Genomic DNA, 22191 nt, shown 5'->3' with positions numbered 1-22191 from the left:
TTATGTTATGTCTGCAATATGGAATAATAATTGCATGAAAATAACATGATTTAAACTTCACCTGCAATCAGAAGTGGTTACCATGCTCATCTTAAAATCAGGGCAGAGGCTAGGGTCATTTGGCAGAGGGAAATTTGTTTGACAAAGTTATCTTTGATAATCATCTATTAAGATTGTTCAGTTACATTTAGCAGGTCTAAAAATTATCCCCTTGTTTCAGCTCTCATGCTCTGTGCACATCCAATGGTTGCACCTATGTATGGCATAGAAAGATACTCAGTTTTGGCTTTGCTTTGAAAGTTATCTGTTTTTCATCCTCTGTATGGATAATTTACTGTAGCAATTCTCACAGATACCTATTTGCACTAATTCTTGGTGCTGGCATTGACAAATTTTCAAACACTTTAGATAATTGTCTGAAATTATCTGCTGGCCGAGCATGTGTATGACGTGAATGTGTGTTTAAGGTTATGTCTTTCTAATGATCTGTGATGTTACTGGGAAATGAAACTAGATGGCTATGCAAGTGATGTAACATAACATAACATTATCTTATGCAGCCTAATTTAAATTGGCCCTAAACCACAAATCCTGTGACATGTATGTCCTTCCTAGGTGCTAGAATGGATTGATGCTTACAGTAACCTTGTTCTTTTCTCAGTTGAGCCTGGGTCTGAAATGAGTAAAATGTAACTACTTTATTAAGGATACAATTGCAGCATACCTCTTCATGCCTCAGGCAAAAGTAAGGAGATGTGCATCCTAGATAAGCTAATGATGAGTAAAACAGCTGGCTGAGTAGGTCTCAATGTCAACAACTAAATCTAGTATCTTTGGTAGCCTGGCCTGGTTGTTTAATCATGTCTAATCATGCACCCATTACTGAGCATTTTTAGGGATTGAAGTGAAATCTGGATGACCCAGTGACTCATCAGCATGGTCGTGGCAATTCATTTGGTCTGTGTGCAAGGGGTGCACCAATGAATCCTCTGGCTTTGAATCAGGCAACATGGTATTAACAAGACACAAAATGGAATGCGCTTATCAGCTCCACATGGTTTCCGGATGAACCGCTTGACCACAGGCTGACCTGAACAACCCCACCAAAAGCAGCTATGCTTCACCACAGTCTTCCGCCCGCAGCTCCGATGCAGACCACCACGCCGGCTGCCGTGTCCGCGGCGATGGATGGCGAGCCAGCGGAGCTGCCTGGGCTGTACGGATGGTCGATCACCGACAACATTACCATACGGCTCGCGCTCAACGGCACTGGTAAGGCCCAGGCAGCAGCAGTAGTCACGGCGGTGTGCTCAGCGCTAGGAGAGTCTGCACTGGTGAGGCCCAGGCAACAGCAGTAGTCACGGCGTTGTGTTCAGCGCTGGGAGAGTCTGCACTGGTAAGGCCCAGGCAACAGCAGTAGTCACGGCGGTGTGTTCAGCGCTGGGAGAGTCTGCACTGGTAAGGCCCAGGCAGCAGCAGTAGTCACGGCGGTGTGCTCAGCGCTAGGAGAGTCTGCACTGGTGAGGCCCAGGCAACAGCAGTAGTCACGGCGGTGTGTTCAGCGCTGGGAGGGTCTGCACTGGTGAGGCCCAGGCAGCAGCAGTAGTCACGGCGGTGTGTTCAGCGCTGGGAGAGTCTGCCCTGGTGAGGCCCAGGCGGCAGCAGTAGTCACGGCGGTGTGTTCAGCGCTGGGGGGGGGGGGGGGGTCTGCCCTGGTGAGGCCCAGGCAACAGCAGTAGTCACGGCGTTGTGTTCAGCGCTGGGAGAGTCTGCCCTGGTGAGGCCCAGGCGGCAGCAGTAATCACGGCGGTGTGTTCAGCGCTGGGGGGGGGGGGGGGGGGGGGGGGGGGGGGGGGGGGGGGTCTGCCCTGGTGAGGCCCAGGCAACAGCAGTAGTCACGGCGGTGTGTTAAGCGCTGGGAGAGTCTGCCCTGGTGAGGCCCAGGCGGCAGCAGTAGTCACGGCGGTGTGTTCAGCGCTGGGAGAGTCTGCCCTGGTGAGGCCCAGGCGGCAGCAGTAGTCACGGCGGTGTGTTCAGCGCTGGGGGGGGGGGGGGGGGGGGGGGGGGTCTGCCCTGGTGAGGCCCAGGCAACAGCAGTAGTCACGGCGTTGTGTTCAGCGCTGGGAGAGTCTGCCCTGGTGAGGCCCAGGTGGCAGCAGTAGTCACGGCGGTGTGTTCAGCGCTGGGAGGGTCTGCACTGGTGAGGCCCAGGCGGCAGCAGTAGTCACGGCGGTGTGTTCAGCGCTGGGAGGGTCTGCACTGGTGAGGCCCAGGCGGCAGCAGTAGTCACGGCGGTGTGTTCAGCGCTGGGAGAGTCTGCACTGGTGAGGCCCAGGCGGCAGCAGTAGTCACGGCGGTGTGTTCAGCGCTGGGAGGGTCTGCACTGGTGAGGCCCAGGCGGCAGCAGTAGTCACGGCGGTGTGTTCAGCGCTGGGAGGGTCTGCACTGGTGAGGCCCAGGCGGCAGCAGTAGTCACGGCGGTGTGTTCAGCGCTAGGAGAGTCTGCCCTGGTGAGGCCCAGGCGGCAGCAGTAGTCACGGCGGCGTGTTCAGCGCTAGGAGAGTCTGCCCTGGTGAGGCCCAGGCGGCAGCAGTAGTCACGGCGGCGTGTTCAGCGCTAGGAGAGTCTGCCCTGGTGAGGCCCAGGCGGCAGCAGTAGTCACGGCAGTGTGTTCAGCGCTGGGAGGGTCTGCACTGGTGAGGCCCAGGCGGCAGCAGTAGTCACGGCGGTGTGTTCAGCGCTGGGAGAGTCTGCACTAGCGCGATGGGCTGTGTGGAGTAGGCTATTGATAATGGGTTCCAGGCCCGGCTTTCAGTCTGCCCGGTCGGCGGATAACGGGCGCGGCCGGCCGTGTTTATGCCTAAGGGCATTGACCACGTGACCTGGCCGAGGTCGCTTGTGCGGGCCTGAGTGGCCGCAGACTGGAGGTAGGGACGGCCGGGTGTGGCCGGGAGTTGAGTTGAGAGCGACTGTAATACAAATGACCAAGTGAACCAGGGGCTATATTTACGTGATGTTGTGCCACCTTTGTGGGATGATTTTCGCCATCAGTGGGTGCATGGTTTGCAAGGTCATTTGCTGTCTCGCGGCACTGTGTTTAAGGCTCATTGTATCGTCTCTTGACCTTGAGACTTGTTTCCTCGGCTCATGAATTATTGTTTTTGGTCGGTTGTAGTGAAAAACTCCTGAGTCGTGTCCCCTGAATGAGTCGCGAATAAAATCGCGGGTTAATCCAATCTGAGGCTGAGGATGATGGCGCTGGAAGAGCTGTGATTATTTGCATGGTCCCTTCAATCCAGCTCATTATTAGGGTCGCACTCAGGTGACATGGCCACGGCACACAGTATACAAGGAGAAGCATGTAACATATGCCTGACGCGTCCGGGGCTGGGTTGGTGGAGCAAGCGGGGCTGTTGTGAGCTCGCCTCTCTGGTCTGTGTTCGGAGCGGTCTCCTGCAGCACTGGCGGCACGTGACCGGGTGTGCTCTTCTGACCCGACCCTGCCCTCGGTCGCAGTGCTCGACCCCGACTGCTGCGGTGCCGGCTGGCAGGTGTCCAGCAGCACGTGGTGGTGGTTCGGCTGCATCATGCTCATCGTGTGCGCCCTGATGGTGGCCACCCTCAAGTATTGCAGGTGAGCGGCCGGGTGCCGCACGTGCTGGCCTGGTCCGGTCAGCCGGTCGGCCGCTCGCTCCGGCGTCGGGGAGGTGTGCTTATGACGCTGGTCACCGGTGCATGCGGCCGTAAAGAACAAGCACAACAGTACCGTGCCACTGCAGCTTCATTTGAAGCCTGTTAAACGCGACTGAATATTAAAAGCGGTGATCGACATTGACCAAAGTTCCTGAAGAGGTGAGGGCTGTGTCGTTTTTGCGATTGCGTTCTGATTGGTACATATGATTCCAGACGCGACCGTTTTTAGGCGAATCAAATCCAGCAGTTTATATGATATCATATTTGTATCCAACAGTTTATGTGGCTCAATACCAACAATACGGTCAAGGTAGATTGATGAGCGCCGACGGAGCCCATGCAAGTTCGTTGTTTGAACGTGGTGCCATCTGTTGCCAGCAAACTGGCGAGTGATCCCGACGCCGTGGCGCGGCACAAGCAAGCCATCTACGAACTGGTCCACGGTGAGTGAACGTCGCCAGGCGGCTGCCCTCCCAGATGGCTGACAGCAGAAAGGTGCTCAGAGACAAACTGATACTCAGAAGTCCGGTGGATGTCGTTTATGTCGTTTCTGTCGACCAGCACAACTTTGGTGTGACGGGAATGATTAGATTTTGTGGAGGCCGCTGCATTGCCATTTCGGGATGCAGTTGCCATTTTAGAATAGCATTTTGCTCATCTCAAAACAATGAAGGCGATTGAGCGACCTGTACTTGATGCCACTTGCATTGCGATAGAAACGGTGTCAGATCACGCTATGGACAGTTTGTGCCCGACCTTTATGTGAGACACTTCCGTTTTGTAACGATGGTTCGATGTTTTCATTCTGCTACTAGGTCACGGCTGAAGATTGGTAAGCCTCGACCACAGTGTGCCGTGGCTCTTCTGTTTTAGTTTTGTTTGCTGACGGATCACTAATCGTAGAGTCAAATCCATTTATCTTCCTTGGCTGTCCAAAGCATGCTCAGATGCACGTTTGTGTTGTGCATGTGATTGGTTTGATTTTTGTGCGGCTTATTTTTTATTGACAATGACTGTCTAATATTACCGATTTTTCGGTTGTTGCATGACAAGCACGACTAAAGCCGCTTGCCTATGTTTGGCACTGGACCATTTTTTGTCTACCAGCTAGCCAGACACAAAAGTTCGTACAATCCAGTTGACTGCTTCAATGAAGTGGGAGGAGGGGGGGGGGGGGGGGGGGGGGGGAGGAGGGTCACAGCAAACATGTGTCGGAGGCATGGTAGGTCGAATGGACTCAGGAGCCCTGTTGCTGTACCTTGCGACACGAACCCACGACACGAACCCACGACACGAAACCACGACACGAACCCACGACACGAACCCACGACGCGAACCCACGACATGAACCCACGACACGGACCCACGGCAATTTCCGCATTGTGCTCGTACTGAAATTAACCGAATTTTCGCTGGAAATAGCATGGTCAGTATCTACTGGTCAATTTTTGAGAGATGCTTCCTTGAAAAATAAGTATTCATTGTTTCTTAGATAGTACGCCAAGTATTTGATGCTACGAGCGACTTAACAATACATACCAGTAAGACGCCGCGTTAAGCAGCGTAGTACGAGCGGGCCGTTAGCAGGCGAATTCTATCGTCATACATTCAGTTCCAAAACTTACCTCATGTGCTATCAATGCACTGCCACGTTTTTTCTTCTTCTAAGGTTTAGTAGGCAGATTTTGGTTTAATTTAGTAGGTGGATGTGCGCTGATGTGTTCCGTCCGTCCACAAATTAGCCTACGCTCTGATGCGGGGCGAGGGAGGGAGGGGGGGGGGGGGGGGGTTGACATGACCCCCCGAGGTTTTCTGAGGATATGCCATGTTGTGTTATCACGTCCAAAGTTGTGTGACCTTTGGCGCATTCATTATTTTGCGCATGCTCTTGCGCGTGTTTTTGGCTTTTTGCGCGTGTTTTGGGCGTTATTTACCTAGGAACATAAAACTTCGTCACCGACCCTAACAACCAGTATCTGGATAACGGCTGCCCGGCCGGGTGACGCATTGCCCTGACGTCACTGCCCCGGCGGGTGACGCACTGCCCTGGCGTCACTGCCCGGCCGGATGACGCACTGCCCAGGCGTCACTGCCCGGCCGGGTGACGCACTGCCCTGGCGTCACTGCCCCGGCCGGATGACGCACCGCCCTGGCGTCACCGCCCGGCCAGATAACACGCTGCCGCAGCAGTGATTTCCCAACTTCCCGCCCTCCAAATTCACGGTTCCCATCATCCCAGCGTCATCCTGCGGGCCGCGGCTCGGTTTTGCCAGTAATGTGATATCTTTCGGTTGTATTAAGATGGAACGCAGGACAATTATTTCTCCTAAATGCCGGGTCGTATTCAAGAACAATCAAGATGATGGGGTGAATCGAGGGTAAAAATTGCGGGCCAGCATACACCGCCACCCTTGCCCTTGCCATTATGGAGGCCCTGCCCCCACCCCAGCCTTATGTAAACCCCGTAGCCAGCGTGCGAGGAAGCCAGGTGCACCCAGAGAGCTTCGGCGAACTTTTCTGCTGCACCTCATTCCGCCTGGCGCTGAATCAGGTCTTTGTTAAATGTCGTGCCAACAGATGCTGAAAGCCAACAAAGCTTCGTTCGACGCTCCTTGTTATTTGAAGAAGCGGATGTTGGTGAGTGCCTCACACAGACCGATTTCCGGGGACCGTGGCTGAACGGGTCGGAGTGTTTGTTCGCCGCGCGCCTGGGCTTCTGAGGGTCTTTCGCGCGCCGCTGGCTCGTGTCAAGGACAGCTGGGGAGTCCGCGTGTTCTGCCTGTGATGTGCGGGCCCGGCCGGCGGTGCCGCGGGTGCTGCGTCGATCATCGCCGGAGATGCCGGCCCCTGCTGAAAAGCTGGTGTGATGAGTGGGCCTGCGGTGATGGGCGCAGGCTGGAGCCGTCCACTACAAACGCTCGGTTCTTCCCCGCCACGAAACCGGGGAAGGTTTCAGTGTTTATCAACGGGAGGCAGTTTTTAGAATGTCCCATGCGTAAGCCTGCTGCATGACGGAGTCTAGATGCTGGGCGGCGCGTCACTGTCGCGGTGGCATACACGCACGTATTCCGTTACCAACTGGAACCGCCGCCCGCCGGCCGGCTTCTTCCGGTTGGTTGTTCCTGTGCCATCGGACTGCGGGCGATCACTTCTCGGCACCGTTGCGTCGTCTCGCTGCGCGCTTGGTTAAGGTGGGATCGACTCTGTAAATGCCACCTTTTTAGCCTGAAGACCTATCTGTCATACTGCACGCCTTACGCTATCAAAGTCCTCGCTGCAGTCTGTCACAGACTCGAAAGCAAATACCAGCCGGCCAGCGTGAAGAACGGTCTGTCAAACGACACGCGACGCACTGCCAAAATCCTCGCTGCGATGCGTCGCCGGCTGAAGTACAGTGTGAAGAGCCGGCGGCGCAAAGGGGTGAAGACCTGCAAACTGCGGCACCCACTGCGGGCGAGCGACGTGACTTTCACCAAACGCGGCGGGCTAAGAAAACACTCGTGAAGTTTCATTGTACTTGTGGGCCAAACAGGAGCTGGTGGTGCGCAACCGTGTCTAGATTGGTGGCGAAATACACATATAAACGGCAGGCAAACGGGCAGGGCTGAATTTTCCACGTAATTCACCACATGCATGCCGAGCCTTTTTAAGAATCGCACTCCGCCTGTACGCACGAACCGCCATGTTGCGCCAAAGGTCCCACCGGGCTGTCCACGCGATCCCATCGACGCTGCCCACGTGCCTGCGACTCCAGCCGCTGCCGCACCGGCCGGCAGCTCGGCTCGAGGCAGTTGGCGGCCACCAGTCTGCGGCCCGCCCCCTCGGCGCCGCTGCGGCCGCCACTCGGCGATCCCAGCCTCGGCCCGGGCTATTAGCCGGCTCAGGTGGGGTCATGTAGGCGGCTGATTGGTTCTACGCGTCAGCAGCTTTGACGCGCTGCGCCCCGCATCCCCCGCCTCGCCCCGCCCCTCCCCGCCCCGCCCCGCCCCGCCCCGCCCCGCTGCCGCCGTTGTCCGAAAGTGCAGCGGATGACCGCGTTTGAAACGAGTGTATGGCGAGATGGTGACAACAGCGTCTCAGTGGAAATCATTCAGTTGCTATGCTTTTTGGTTTAAAAGTGCGTATCCGTTAATGCTGTTGGGAAGTAGATCATGACGAACAGAATATTTTCTGTCAGGGCACTGGTTGTAGGTTGGACACAGTTATCCAGTGATTGACGGCAGTCGTAGAGTCTTGCGTGGTTGAGTTTACCGTTATTTCATGTGCCATGAGTTGTCATGCCGCCATCTCAAGCATCACAAGTTGTCATGAAATTTGCACATGCATCGAGCTACTTTGGCATATCACTCAGCTCTCAGCGAATGATGGGCACAGCGTCGTTTAGACTGCGCTGTTGTCTCGTCCCATCACTTCAGTTGGAAGGCCAATCGTCGGGCGTGCGAGGGTGATTAATCACCTGTCCCGGGCGGGAACGGGCAGGACTTTTGCGGCCCAGGACCGGCAGTAGTAAGGGTAGGAAAGGTGTGTCGCCTCCTTTTCCGTGTTCTCTTCCCACACCCTACCCACCTGGTGATGGCGAACACGTCAAACTCCTGCCGCTAACTTTCCTTCCATCTACCAGCCTACAGGCCAGTGATATTAGAGGCTGAAGGTAATTTGTCTACTCTCGATATTAATCTGACATCAAATTGCTGATTGTAAATCAGTCATTTAATTGCAATGCTGGTGGATGTTATGACGCAGTTAGTCGCAAAGCAGAAATGAAAGTCGTGGTAGAAATATCACACCACAGGTGTAGGCTCCAGCTTGGCTCGCCCATATCACATCAGTGAACACAAGAAAATTTGTTTCCCTGATGTAAAGCCGTTTGAAGAAAAAAAATAAACTAAAGGGCATCTCTGATGTTAGTGACCATCATAGCACACGTGTCAGTCTACTACTGTCGGTTGTTACAGAGGCTTCTCATGTGTAAACAACGTGTACCTAGTTTCGCGTGTTGAAGTTGTGTATGCTATGCCTGCGTGGCGCGGGTGTGCCGGCCAGCATACAATCTTCACTGCTGGCTGAGCCGAGGCAGCTGGCGCCTATCAGATGGGCCTGCGCTGTGCGCCGACGGGGCGGACGAGAGAGCGCGTGCCGCCAGCAATGAGCCGCACAGCGTGAGGCGCCGGAGTCCCGCTGGGGCAACGGGTCTCCGCTTCAGATCAGAACCGCGGCGGCCGGAGACAATCTAGATCGGCAGTTGATGAGGTGACGCTTCAGAGCCGCGGCGGCCGGAGACAATCTAGGTCGGCAGTTGATGAGGTGGCGCTTCAGAGCCGCGGCGGCCGGAGACAATCTAGGCCGGCAGTTGATGAGGTGGCGCTTCAGAGCCGCGGCGGCCGGAGACAATCTAGGCCGGCAGTTGATGAGGTGGCGCTTCAGAGCCGCCGCGGCCGGAGACAATCTAGATCGGCAGTTGATGAGGTGACGCTTCAGAGCCGCAGCGGCCGGAAACAATCTAGGCTGGCAGTTGATGAGGTGACGCTTCAGAGCCGCGGCGGCCGGAGACAATCTAGGCTGGCAGTTGATGAGGTGACGCTTCAGAGCCGCAGCGGCCGGAGACAATCTAGATCGGCAGTTGATGAGGTGACGCTTCAGAGCCGCGGCGGCCGGAGACAGTCTAGGCCGGCAGTTGAGGTGGATGAGGCTTCTGTACTGCATGGGACGGTCGTTCTATTGATCAAAGCGTTTTCTGGGAAATGGACCAACGTGGTGAACCAGTGAACCAGAACTATTAACCAGTGTGCTGATGAACACGCTTCCTTGTATACCTAATATGTATCCGGGGCCATGTAAGCAGTCTAAAGGCGCGATCAGTTGCAATCACTCCGAGAGTCCAACTTGTCTACGCACACGATAGGAAAAAAAGTGCTTAAATGAAAGGATAATATTATAGGGCTTTTGGAAGGCGAATGTATAGTTAGGTACAGTAGTTACCAGCCCTCTCTAGCGTGCCTTTATTTAAATATATTAGCTCCTTAATACCAGCATGTTTATAATACCTTAAGTGCGCCTTAAGTAATGCTGCTGTATCTGCAGCCCTGTGCTTCAAATACACAGTTGCCTTAGCTCTGTACTAACCACACAGCCGTTGGCCGTCCTCCGGCCCCGCACAGCCAACGCCTAACCGACCCGGCCGGGTCACGGTCAAGACGCACCTGTCCGGGGCCTGCATATGGTGCCTGATGAGCGACCCGCTAGGTTCCCCGAGCAGAAGCCGGTGCGAACCGGGTGCGCCGCAGCATAACACTCGTTTTGAGGGCGGGCTGTGGAGGTCGGTCCCGTCTGTCACCTTATCTCGCCGTCCGGGACCTGCAGCTCGCCACTGTGTGTCGGGCGCGTCTCGTAGAACGGGTGCCGGCCGGCTCAACGAGGGCTTTGCGAGGAGTGTAAGGGCCGTTTCAGCCTGGGTGGGGTAGCTGTACGGTTGCTCGTTGGCTTCTCCCATTGGGTGTAGTCTTCAGATGACATCAGTTGTGCGGATCACCAAGCGGGCTCCCATGGTGGGCGAGTCGCTGCTTTTGAGTCAGGATTGTCGCTGCAGACCATTTGCTATGGATTGGTAACCCGTCCACGAACGAGATGACTTCATCTGATGAAGAGTTTAAGCTACCCAGCGGACTGTAAGCAAGAAGCGACTCGCTTCAACCAACATTACGTCTTGCAAATGCCAAGTTCTGTTTCCCATGGGAAAGCGGTAGACGAAGCTGGCCAACTGTGATTCCAGCGGAGCGGATCTAGTTATTGGTACGGTCCGCGGTTGACGATAAATCGGTTCGTGGCGACACATTCATGAATGTGCTAAGTGCTCCTGTCCATAGTGAACTTTTATGTGGGGGCTTGAGCCTTTGCCTGCAGGAGAATCCTGGACAGGACTGGGCTGGAGTTGGCAGCATTGAATGAGATGTCTTGCTGCCTATGCATGACCCTTCGTAGTCATAGGACTTGTGAGAACCACAGGGAGCGGGAAAAGTACTACAGCCTGCCTGACTGTACTGCCGACCCCAGGACATGCCTGGAGGGCTTGTGCGCCGAGCTGCGGCGGTGCTGTGAGCAGACCTAGCCCCTAACCGAGCTGTGGCGGCGCCGTGAGCAGACCTGGCCCCTAACCGAGCTGTGGCGGCGCTGTGAGTGGACCTGGCCCCTAACCGAGCTGTAGTGGCGCCGTGAGCAGACCTGGCCCCTAACCGAGCTGTGGCGGCGCCGTGGGCAGACCTGGCCCCTAACCGAGCTGTAGTGGCGCCGTGAGCAGACCTGGCCCCTAACCGAGCTGTGGCGGCGCCGTGAGCAGACCTGGCCCCTAACCGAGCTGTGGCGGCGCTGTGAGCAGACCTGGCCCCTAACCGAGCTGTGGCGGCGCTGTGAGGAGACCTGGCCCCTAACCGAGCTGTGGCGGCGCTGTGAGCAGACCTGGCCCCTAACCGAGCTGTAATGGCGCCGTGAGCAGACCTGGCCCCTAACCGAGCTGTGGCGGCGCTGTGAGCAGACCTGGCCCCTAACCAAGCTGTGGCGGCGCTGTGAGCAGACCTGGCCCCCAACCAAGCTGTGGCGGCGCTGTGAGCAGACCTGGCCACTAACCGAGCTGTAGTGGCGCCGTGAGCAGACCTGGCCCCTAACCGAGCTGTGGCGGTGGGTCTGGGCCGGTCGAACTGTGCCGGTGGGTGGCTACGCTGCAAGCCCGATGTTGCGGAACGTCACGGATCCCGCGCGAAGAGAACCGTACAGGGGGCCTGTGTGCCGTCAGGAGCATTGTCCGACACCGCCCGTGTAGATAGGTGGACACGCCGGGCGCTGCAGGCCGTGCGTGCGTGCAATACGGTCCACCTCCAGACAGGCGTGCCTGGCACGTCGCTCTGTCGGGCTGTGTGTGCTGCACACTGCCCGGGTCTGCCGTCTATAGACCGACAGGCCCACACGGGATCTTTCGGCATCTCTGACGAGCCGGTGTTGGCCTGCTCTTTGTGTGGTAATCCACTTCGATCGCGTATGGAAAGGCGCTGCAAGTTACGGTTATTCTCTCGCGCAAAACCTGTGCATGTGTGTTGCTCTGCTGTTTGGTAAGGCAGCACAATACACAGAATCGACGGGGCGATCCCTGACTTAATACGCCGCGCTGACCTCGGGCCGACGCCGGCCGTCGTCGAGGCCCGCTCGCTGCGCTGCGGTAATGGTGCGCGCGGACGAGCGGCGCTTCCGGCGCTGGCTGCGGCCGGACGCGGCGCGGCGCAGCGTCTCGGAGGCGCTCACGGCCGGCCGCGCTGGTTCGCCGGCCAGCCCGGCGACGTGGAGCGCCGCGCCGCGACGCCGCCCGGGCGCTGTCACAGCGGCGGCGCGGTTGGCTTCAGTCAGGCTGCGCCCGTGCAGGCGGCGGCGCGCCGGCCGACCTCGCGACTGGCCCGCGGTCCGGCCGGCCCGGCACCGGACGCCCTCCCGGAGCGGAGCGAGCGACACCCGGCCGACCGGGCGACGGTCTGTCCGTGCGCGGCCTCTGCTGCCAGCGGGGGTGGCGTCATCGATTGCCCGGCTCCGTTTTGTTATCGTGTATGGGATAAGGTTATGGTCGATGTGTGCGGGGCGGGGTCGTCAGTGGCCGGCGCCGGGCGGCCGGGGGTGGAGCGCCGCCGCCGCCGCCCCATGAGCGAGGCCGAGGAGCCGGAGCGCGTCGGCTGCTGTCGCCTGCGCCGGAGCTGCCGGCTCTGTCCAGGTACGGGCGCCGGTCCGCCGGCTGGCGCGGGCGACCGTGTGCTCAGGGCGAGACCGGCCCGCCGGCCGACCGCGGCTCGACCGCCGCGTAGTGTGTGACAATTTTTGCAGACTTCCGCCGGCGGTATGTCTCCTCTCGGAGGACTACCTGCTGTCGGGGGCGGAGGCAGGGTTGTGACTTGACTGGCCCGCCGGCGGTATGTCTCCTCTCGGCGGACTATCTGCTGTCGGGGGCGGAGGCAGGGTTGTGACTTGACTGGCTAGCCGGCGGTATGTCTCCTCTCGGCGGACTACCTGCTGTCGGGGGCGGAGGCAGGGATGCTGTGGCGGCGCTGTGAGCAGACCTGGCCCCTAGCCGAACTGTGGCGGCGCTGTGAGCAGACCTGGCCCCTAGCCGAACTGTGGCGGCGCTGTGAGCAGACCTGGTCCCTAACCGAGCTGTGGCGGCGCCGTAAGCAGACCTGGCCCCTAGCCTAGTTGGGCGGAGGCAGGGCTGTGACGTGACGGGCCCGCCGGCGGTATGTCTCCTCTCGGCGGACTATCTGCTGTCGGGGGCGGAAGCAGGGTTGTGACGTGACTGGCCCGCCGGCGGTATGTCTCCTCTCGGCGGACTACCTGCTGTCGGGGGCGGAAGCAGGGTAATGAAGCCTTAAACTTGTGCTCTCCAGAACCAGGGCATGGCGTATTTGCCCCCGTCCGTCCCCTAGCGGGATGAATTTCTCCTGTTATTGGCCAGGTCATGGTCGGGTCCCGTGCCATCTGTGTCGGAGTCGGGAGGACTGTGTCGGGTTTGCTGGGTTTGGGGGTGGTTCCATTTGTCAGCGTCTGTCAACCCCAAGTTACTGCCTCTTGCAGGAATTATCATTTTCAGGTCACAAGGCCTTATTGGGCTCATGTCATTGCCTTTTTTTGTTGCTGCCATTTTTGTTCTTTAGATCACTACGTTTGTAAACCTCTATCGCCAGTTGTGTGCTCATCTGGACACCCTGTGTAAATCTGGTGCTTATTTATGTACTCATAGTTGCCCGCTACTCACTCATAGTTGTCCGCCGCACCGGAAGGGGGTGTGGATCTACACCCATCGATCCGATCCGGGGGCCCCGATCCATGGTCATGCTATCTTATCCGTCAGTGGTAGCCAGATACGTCATCAGCGTGCGCGCAAACAGTAAACCCAGCACGGCACATCTGTCTTTTGGGGATCCCAGGGGCAGTCCCCGACTAGCTGCGGCTCATGCGCAGCATATTTGTTGTCTGGCCAGTGATTTCAAATGATTCCCGGACAACATTGCAGGCTTTGGTTGTATTTTAATACCCACTACATCGTTTTTCCAGCACCCAATCTACCTTTGCATTTGATTGCATATGATTGCATTGCATGTGATTGCGTTTGGTAGGCACGCTTTATGCACTAAGGCAGCCAGAATCAGCATGTTTGGATAAGAAGCAGTCAGGTTGCATGTCCTAGACGACCACCATTCTCTTCTCTAGTATGGTGGATGTCTTCGTTTCCGATGTTCTTCTTCAACATCATCCACATCGGCTGTGCGCTGAATAGCGGTGATACCAAACTTGCATATACGCAACTATGAGATTTGAACCTTGTTCTCTCTTCTCAATGCCGTGGGTCCACTTGGTTAGTTCATTAAAGAAGTGGGTATTTAGTCCATTTTGTGTTATTTGCCCCCGCTTGAGATTTTCCGTGGGTTTTTAAGATGACATGTGATGTCTTGGTGCTTCCGACTGTCCTGCAAGGTACATGTATTTTTCCGCTTTCCGGAAACAAGATAGGTGGCATGTGCTTGCATTTGTATCAGCAGCTGTCCAGCGTAGGTATTTTCTCCCTGATAGCCGCAGTAAACATTTGCTACTGTCATGTTTGAGGCTCCGAGTTTCTGTAAATTTTTATTTCGGTCGCTTGTATTTGTTCAGCTTGTTATCTTGGCGGCCTGTTTGTTAGCTCTAGCTTTGGGATGTGTCTGCCTTCCTATTCAGCTCACGCAGTTTACTTGAACTGCACCAGCCGTGTGTTGTGGCGTTATTTAACGCCACATTATTTTTGGGCACACAGTGTCACTCCAGAAGTTACTTTGTTGAAGTTTTTCATGGCTACAACGTCAACGCTTTTGGAGTCAATTGACAATGCAACCGTCATCTCGCCGTTGTCGGCTGGACGTACTTGATGATAAAGGCACGCGAGACACGATTGTAGTGGGAAACTCAACGTTTATCTCATTAGGATCATGTAATAGCTACCAGTATACAAATAATAAGGCCTTTGAAAGATCACGATAGTAACTGGACGGCACGCACAACTGCGCTATGGTCTTGTGATGCGGCGGCGTTTTACGCCGGCATTTCTGCGATATTATCAAAGTGTTATCGTTTGGTTCTGGGTCCGTGAAATAAATGGATGCCAGTCTCACAGTAGTCAACGCTGCGTGACGCTGTCGCCGTACATCAGTTAAATCGGGACGTTTCCGAAACATTCCGAGCATTGACATTCTGCTCCTGAATAATAAAAGAGCGAAATGGACTACGTTTTTCTCCGGCCAAAATACATCGAGGCTGGTACAAAATTGTCCCATACATCACTCTGGGTGGCGGGCAATGTTCTGCCAGCAAATCGTGCCCAGACGGTCAATGCCGATCCCAGCGCCATTCGGGCAAACAATAGCATGCTACCCACCTCCGTAAACTTCTTACTGTCTGCACAGTGTACAGTTCCACAGCCCTCACATGCCATTTCCTCACAATATGTATTACATAAGCTGCTTTGATTGTGATACTGGTAAATGACGACTTGGTCACCATATATCAAAAGAAGGCCAAAAGTTCAACCTAATTTGTTTTGCACGTCAACAGAAAACAAACCTTTTGATTTTTAAGCATTCTCCGGACGTATCGTGGGCAAATGCAGGACTATTAGGTGCGTAATCTTTATCATGCTGCCCACAGTTAATTTGTAGCACCTATCGCACGTGAATTCACTTAATTCAGAAAGGACAAGTGCCATTAGCATTGCTGTGCTCGCTATGTTACTTTCGCTTTCGTGGAATTGCCTTCGTTTTCCTCAGTGTGTTAACACTGTTGTAATTTTCACATGCAGTGATGAAAACCTTAATGTGTTCGCCATGGAGATGGAGATACGCATAATTTGAGAGGAACTACATACAAATTTTCGGCCTCTGGAAACAGGCACACATGCGGCCGGCCTGTCGCACAGCATCGCCTTTCGTGAGTCTGGCTTTCAGGAAGTCGCTTACGGATAAGAACTGGGATTACCGCGGATATCAAAGCGTAACAGAAAGTCTCTTGATCGGAATGTTGGCGGTTACTACCCTGCGGGTACGGAGACGTGGGCGAGTGCAGTTGCCCGTGGGTCGACGCAACGGCCGGCTGATTTCCAATGGATCAGCGGCGTCGAACAAACATGGCATTATCAGCCAGTTTGTATGCCGCTGTATAGCCCACTAATAAGACAGTTGTGGTGTGGAGCAAGCACCTTGTGGGGAGACTGTGTCAATGTGTACCTTACTAACGAGGTGTTTGCGCGGCTCCAGTCACCCGCGAGGAACCGGTTGAACCAACGGGCCGATATTGGTATTCTCTGACGCTACGGACGACGCTGTGTGACGGACGCTGTGTTCTCAGGCCAATGGCTGCTGTCAGGAGGCTATCCGTACGGGCTATACATCCGGCCTTATGCCATATATAATCCGACCACGACACGCGGAGATCAAACTCGCTTGCGAGTTGAAGCTGTGAGACGAGCCCGTAGCATCGACCGAAGGCAGCGCCGTGCAGGTGTTCGCCTGTCGCCATTTGCTGAGCAAACTTGCGAGATGTTGATCAGGCGTGCTCACGTAAGCATGGGCTTATTCAGCAAAACTGCCACCGCTCGGTCGGCAAAAACAATCGACGCAGCGAGTGAGCTCGCTTGAAGTCAGTCGGGCGTTTTAGGGCATACGAAGCAACTTTGTAACCATCACAACGATTCGCGAAATAACAGGTGGTGTAGGATTGAAGTAAAGGCCTAATCCGTCAACTATTACGCTGGACAATATTTATGTTGTCGCCCGATGTCACCCACATGAATCGCCAATGCCAGGGCGACAGCATCGAATTGGACAATGTTGGGGTCATTAGTTGTGCCGGAAATGGGCATGAAATTAAATGTGTGTAACGCCACTGTGTGTGTAAATATTTCCCAAAATGTGGAACAAAATCTCTCGACTCTCTATTTTATGCTTCACCTCGGGATAAGCTTGAGTGCTGCGAAACGTGAGCGGGGTCGATGCCCCACCCGTCTCCACATCTTGGGCTGCTGGACGATCCATTGATGCCGAACATGCTCGATCTAGCCTCACGAGTGAACCTTTTTTGATAATTAGCTGTACTTGCATGACAACCGTGTTGTCGGCAATTTTATGTCAAGCATCGTGATGATTCCCATCGACCCTTTTGCCACGACTCGTTGACCAGGTCAACCTCTCCTGACACATGTGCCACTTTTGTTTGTAAGGCGGCAGTGTGCCGAGCTGCCTCTGGCTGACGTGGCGTGATGTCCTGCGCCGGAGGACGGCTGGCCGCCGGCTCTGGCGTGCCCCGGGGTTGTCGGGGCGCGCGGCTGCCGGGGCCGCCATGACGGGCTCCTGGCGAGCCTGGCAGCACAGCACGGTGTTGAGACGCCTCCTCTAAACAGTGGCGCCGGCTGGCTCCGGCGCCCGAGCTGCCGGCGCCGACAAAGGGCCGACTGACGGCCCGGCTCTCGCCGCCGCCCAAACACCGACGAACACCTCCCCCGCTTGCCCGGTCCTCCCCTCCCCCGGCCATGGACTCGGCGACCGGCTGGGCCTCACGCTTCGATCCTGGCGTCCCTTCTCGCCGCTGCCTTTTTCTATCCGTCCACTTCCCCCGGCCCTGCTGGACCCCGGGGACGGCCGCTCCGCTACCCCACTGGTATCCTTCCTTGCTCTCAGGTGCCCATCGTGTCGGAGCCCTGACTCCTGAGGTTGAGACGGAGTGGTGACTCCTCTGCTTTCCGTGTCACCGATACCGGTCCCGTAGAGAGCGTACAGGTCCCTGACTTCCAAGCCGGCATCCCTGAGACCAGCGCGGCCCACTGGTTCTGCCCCGCCCGCTCTCGGACTGGTGAGACTATTTAAAGGGATTACTCCACCTTTCTGGCACTTTCACTGGTCAGGCTCGTCCGATTTAGTCGGTACTACTAGTTTTCTCGAAAATCCTCTTGAAAAGCTCTGAATTTCGATTTGAAGTGTCCTCTCCGACGGACTGTCTTACATGGCGGTTACTTCGATTTGAAGTAGCCACCTTTGGACTCCCAGCTCACCGCTATGAAAGCATTGCTCCCCAGTGGTTTGGCTATTCTCAACATGTGTGTCATTTCAGGTACACCAAACACCAGTTGGCCAAAATGCCTATGCAGTAAATGGCGCGAGAGCTTAAACTTTACTGAGGAAAAACATGCACTTTTAAGAAGCTAATGATTATTATGCGAATTCAACAAAAGGTCGTACCGTGGCTTTGATTTGTCCCTTAAGGTCTCCTCTGATGGCTTAGCACAGTGCCCCTTTTCGAAGGGAACTGTGGCCATGGCAACCATTGTTTACTCGGACACTCAGTTCGTTGCAAAGGGTACGTTTACAAAGCAAGCATACACCAGCGATGTATCAGTTGGCTCTAGTATGCCGCAACATAGCCCCATCCTGAGCCGACCGGTTTTACTTTGCGGTAAATACAAGTAACCAACTTGATTTACGCACGAGATGAGAGGGACAAAATGGTAAAATGGCCAATTGGGGCTGGGAACCAAGTCAACCTTGGGGGACAGGCGGCAAAAAAGGCAGTCTTGCATGGAAAGTCACGAAATTCGTGCATCCTGCTGGTGACTTGACCGGGGGGGGGAGGGGGGCACCAGCTAGATTGTGATACACGTTTTCCTTGGCTGCTCCATGCATACTGGTAGATGCAGCCGTGGCAATCAGGGGATTAAGTGGAATATGGGGTAAAGCCGAGTGCAATATGAGACCTGCCTTGGTCAGGAAAGAAAAGTCTTTGATGAAATGTTTCTATATCCGTGAAAAATGCTCGAAATCAGTCCGGAAGCAAAAATGATGTGTAACATTTTTCACATACGGCAGAAAGTTGAATAATTGAAAAAGAGAATTGGATTCTTAACGTATGGCAGAAAGTTGGACAGTTGAAAAGCTAACTGGGTTGAAGAAAATGGGTAAGAACACAGCAAAAATGTATGGTATAGAAACGGTGCGGAGCTTAAAATCCTTTACTTAGGGAATATATGTATATATATATATATATATATATATATATATATATATATATATATATTTGGAGTTTATGATTGTCGCACAAACTCAACAAAAAGTCACACTGTAGCTTTTTTCCCATCGGAGAAATATGTATAATATATGCATTTTGTTAGCGCGCCTTTGTCACCTTTGTGTGGCGCACGCATTGCTATACCCATGGTAACCATGGAATGAAGTGAACCCCTGTTGATGCACAAAAGCATAAACCGGGTGTGGTATTTTACTGTTCATAAGGAGACCGGCTTCTTGATTAAAGAGCACAATTACTTACTTTTAAATGTGCAGCGACCGCAGTCCTTTCACAGAGATGCAAAGTCTGTGTGCTTGTGAGAACATGATAATAATTTGTGTTCTTGCATTCATGTTACGATGTTTTTCGTTCTCTATTATTCCAGCTGAACCTGTCCAGTTTCCGGCGTGCAGAGCTGAATAAAAGCACGGGGCGGAAATAGCTGTTGAACATTTGATTGATACCAACGAAACATGACGTACACAAACAAAGCAAAGGCGTTTCTTCACTGCCTGGATGCTATAAATGGATTGTATTGATATTAACTCACTACATCTGATTGTTATCTTTGAACAAATGTGTTAACGTTGAGTGTAGGTGGTGTTCCTTTTTATTATTGCGCATTGTTTTAAGAAATCCATCCACCGCATAATTAACATAATAATATAAACTTCCTGGCAGCCTTCCTTCACTATTCATATACTGCGCACGAAATTATAGCAGTTCTCAAAACGACCGTGAACTACATACGGACGGATTATTTTGAGTGCGCCAGCATCGTCCATGCGCTGGATGACACATGGGTCTACTAAAATAAAAAAAAATAATGGGGTGCTGATGTGAAATGTTCACACACCTTGGACTCCATGATAGATATAATTAAGCTCCTTATAATATCCACTTGGATATACAGTTTCATTCCCCTGTGCTATTTATAGCAATGACACGTAAAGAGCCCGCTTTTGCCACATGCTCAAGAAATCGGACACTCCGCCTAGCTCATGCCCCAGACCGACATGGCCCTCGCTTCCGGCTCACAAGTCAGCCGTGAAGATACGGCATTTAGCGTGGTCAGTCGAATTACCTGACTGATCGCGGCCATCCATTGTCTGCCGGAAGAGACGCACCGGGCACCATCTGGTGACCGGCTAACCAGCACTCCGACCCCTATAGGCATTCCCAACTACAAAAAAAAAAAACTCAACGTGTCGTGCGCTTGACAACGGCGTGGGTGGGTGACTTGTAGTAGTGCCCCAGGATGCGGAAACCGGTCAAGTTGGTACAAAGCGTGTGTACGGAGAACAGGTACTACAGCGCGTAACATATGTTATATTAACAGTTTGAGGTGATGCATCTTAGTGCACCACACGCATAGTAGTTTGCCTTCTTCAGAGGCATCCGTGTCGTTTGAAGGTATCGAGGGAGATAGTGTGTGGTCTATCCGTACGCGGGGTTGCCGCGGCAGCCGTGTGCGGTGACGTAGGAGTGTGGCTGTAAAGGTATTGGGGGAGATAGTGTGTGATCTATCCGTACGCGGAGTTGCCGCGGCAGCAGTGTGCGGTGAAGTGGGAGTGTGGCTCTAAAGGTATTGGGGGAGATAGTGTGTGATCTATCCGTACGCGGAGTTGCCGCGGCAGCAGTGTGCGGTGAAGTGCGAGTGTGACTGTGTTTATCGTGTGAAAGCAGATGCGTCAGGGCGACTGCCTCCCGATGCCGTTGGAGGGCTGGGGATGTTTTCTGTTTATTAGGCTGTGGGCGATTTGTCCCTTCTCGCTGCTCGTGACGGTCAGTGCTGCGGTCTTTGCTTTGATGTGTTTTCCTCAATCTTCGTGTTCATCTTTCGTGCTGCTCCGGCTTTCACGGCCGATTGGTTATTGGGTGACGACGCAAAAACATCTCATGCTTATGTAACCGCCGCTTGTAAATTCACCCAAAGTCCACGACTGCCATCATTAGTTTTATCTCCTGAAACAAATGCATGTGTTATGTAACCGGCGCCTGTCAACTCACCCCTAGTCCACGACTGCCATCATTAGTTTTATCTCCTGAAACAAATGCATGTCCTGGAAAACAGCTGTGACCGTCGTCACAGCAGTTGCTCCCTGATTACCGTCACCTGTCTTCTGACCAGAAATTCTCGAGTGATCATTTCGTCGAAATGACCGCCATCTGGCAACTGCCATGGTCTTTCATTGCACTGTTATTTTTCCGACTTTTAGTTTTTCCGATTTTTTTGTTATCCCTGCCGCATCACTAACAAATCTGAACAGCGCCACCAGTCATTTCGCCGTGAAAGCCCCGAACCGTCACCCTGTAATTTTGCCAGGGACTTACCAACTGGCATCGCGCTCTGTCATCTCACGGAAAGCTCCCCGGACGAATTATTTCCCCGGTCATCAGTGAGTCTAGTGGGCCGTCGGGACCGGCGAGCCGCGTGGACCATTCAGTCACCCAGCCGCGCAGGCCGTCCAGCCGACAACAGAGACGTGGGAATCCACTATCCTTGCGTGATGCCGATGTTGGCGGGCGCCGGGGTGACGTGCCGTCAACGGCGGCCGGTCTCTGTGGTCGGTCACGTAGCGCCGTCAGGGGCCGAGCGCGACGAGCGAGCCGGCGTGGGGCGACTGCAGCGCCACCAGCGCCGCACGGCCGGCCGGCCCCGCTCCAGGTGGCGCTGCAACACCGGCCGGCCGCACCCAACGGCCACTGCAGCGCCCCCAGCCCCTGCGGCACCGGCCGGCCCCACTCCACCGGCCCTGGGCACAGGAGCGAGCTGCCCCCCCCCCCCCGCCCCTTCCCCCAACCAGCTGGGAATCACTCTGTGTACGGTCCGGTGTGGCGGCACCGGCCCAAGGTGCACCAGAGGTGCCGCTGAGACCATTGTAGCAACACTACAATGCCTGGCGGTGTCGATCCGGCCTGACATGATCTTGTGGTGCCTATTGCTTGCTTTGCTCTTTCACCGTCTGCGGCGACGCATCCGTTTCACGTGGCGAAGCATTTCATGGGCACGCTATGGCGATGTGTCTTTTTCTTCCAGTTTTTTTTTCTCTGAGTGGAATGCGGACAGAACTGCGCTTCCGTTCCGAGGCGGAGAATGCGCATCCCCGCTCAAGGACGTCATCCACTCTATCATATCTGTTGGCTGTCTGCCGCGGCAGGCATTCTCATGTCGGCGCGCTCATGGCCCCGCCGACCCACATCCGCGGCAACGGGCGTCGGTAATATAAGCGCGACGGTCTCCAGCGTGGTGGCATTCGGTTGGAACGAAGGCGGGCGCCGCCAAGTCGGCGGCCGACGGGCGCTGGAGGCCGCTGCAGAGCTGGCGGCCGTCCCACAGTTGGCGGCTCGGCCGGCAAACACTGGCGGGCGCGGCGCGGGGCGGCCGTG

The 22191-nt window shown here is 54.9% G+C and overlaps 1 protein-coding gene across 1 annotated transcript in view; it reads left to right on the top strand.

The window, feature by feature from the left end:
* Positions 1-22191, top strand: part of LOC119092966 (uncharacterized) — a 46009-nt gene that overhangs the window by 595 nt on the left and 23223 nt on the right. Inside the window, exons 2-4 of the mRNA XM_037215861.1 lie at positions 1144-1272; positions 3517-3634; positions 4072-4136. Of these exons, the coding sequence (XP_037071756.1) occupies positions 1149-1272; positions 3517-3634; positions 4072-4136 (307 nt within the window). The 5' untranslated portion in view covers positions 1144-1148. The remainder of the gene's footprint in view (positions 1-1143; positions 1273-3516; positions 3635-4071; positions 4137-22191) is intronic.

Source organism: Pollicipes pollicipes, unplaced genomic scaffold (assembly GCF_011947565.3).
Source record: "Pollicipes pollicipes isolate AB1234 unplaced genomic scaffold, Ppol_2.1 Scaffold_3718;HRSCAF=4362_pilon_pilon_pilon, whole genome shotgun sequence".
Taxonomy (NCBI): domain Eukaryota; kingdom Metazoa; phylum Arthropoda; class Thecostraca; order Pollicipedomorpha; family Pollicipedidae; genus Pollicipes; species Pollicipes pollicipes.
The sequence above is the reverse complement of the archived record's forward strand: the minus strand, read 5'-3'. Positions and strand labels throughout refer to the sequence as shown.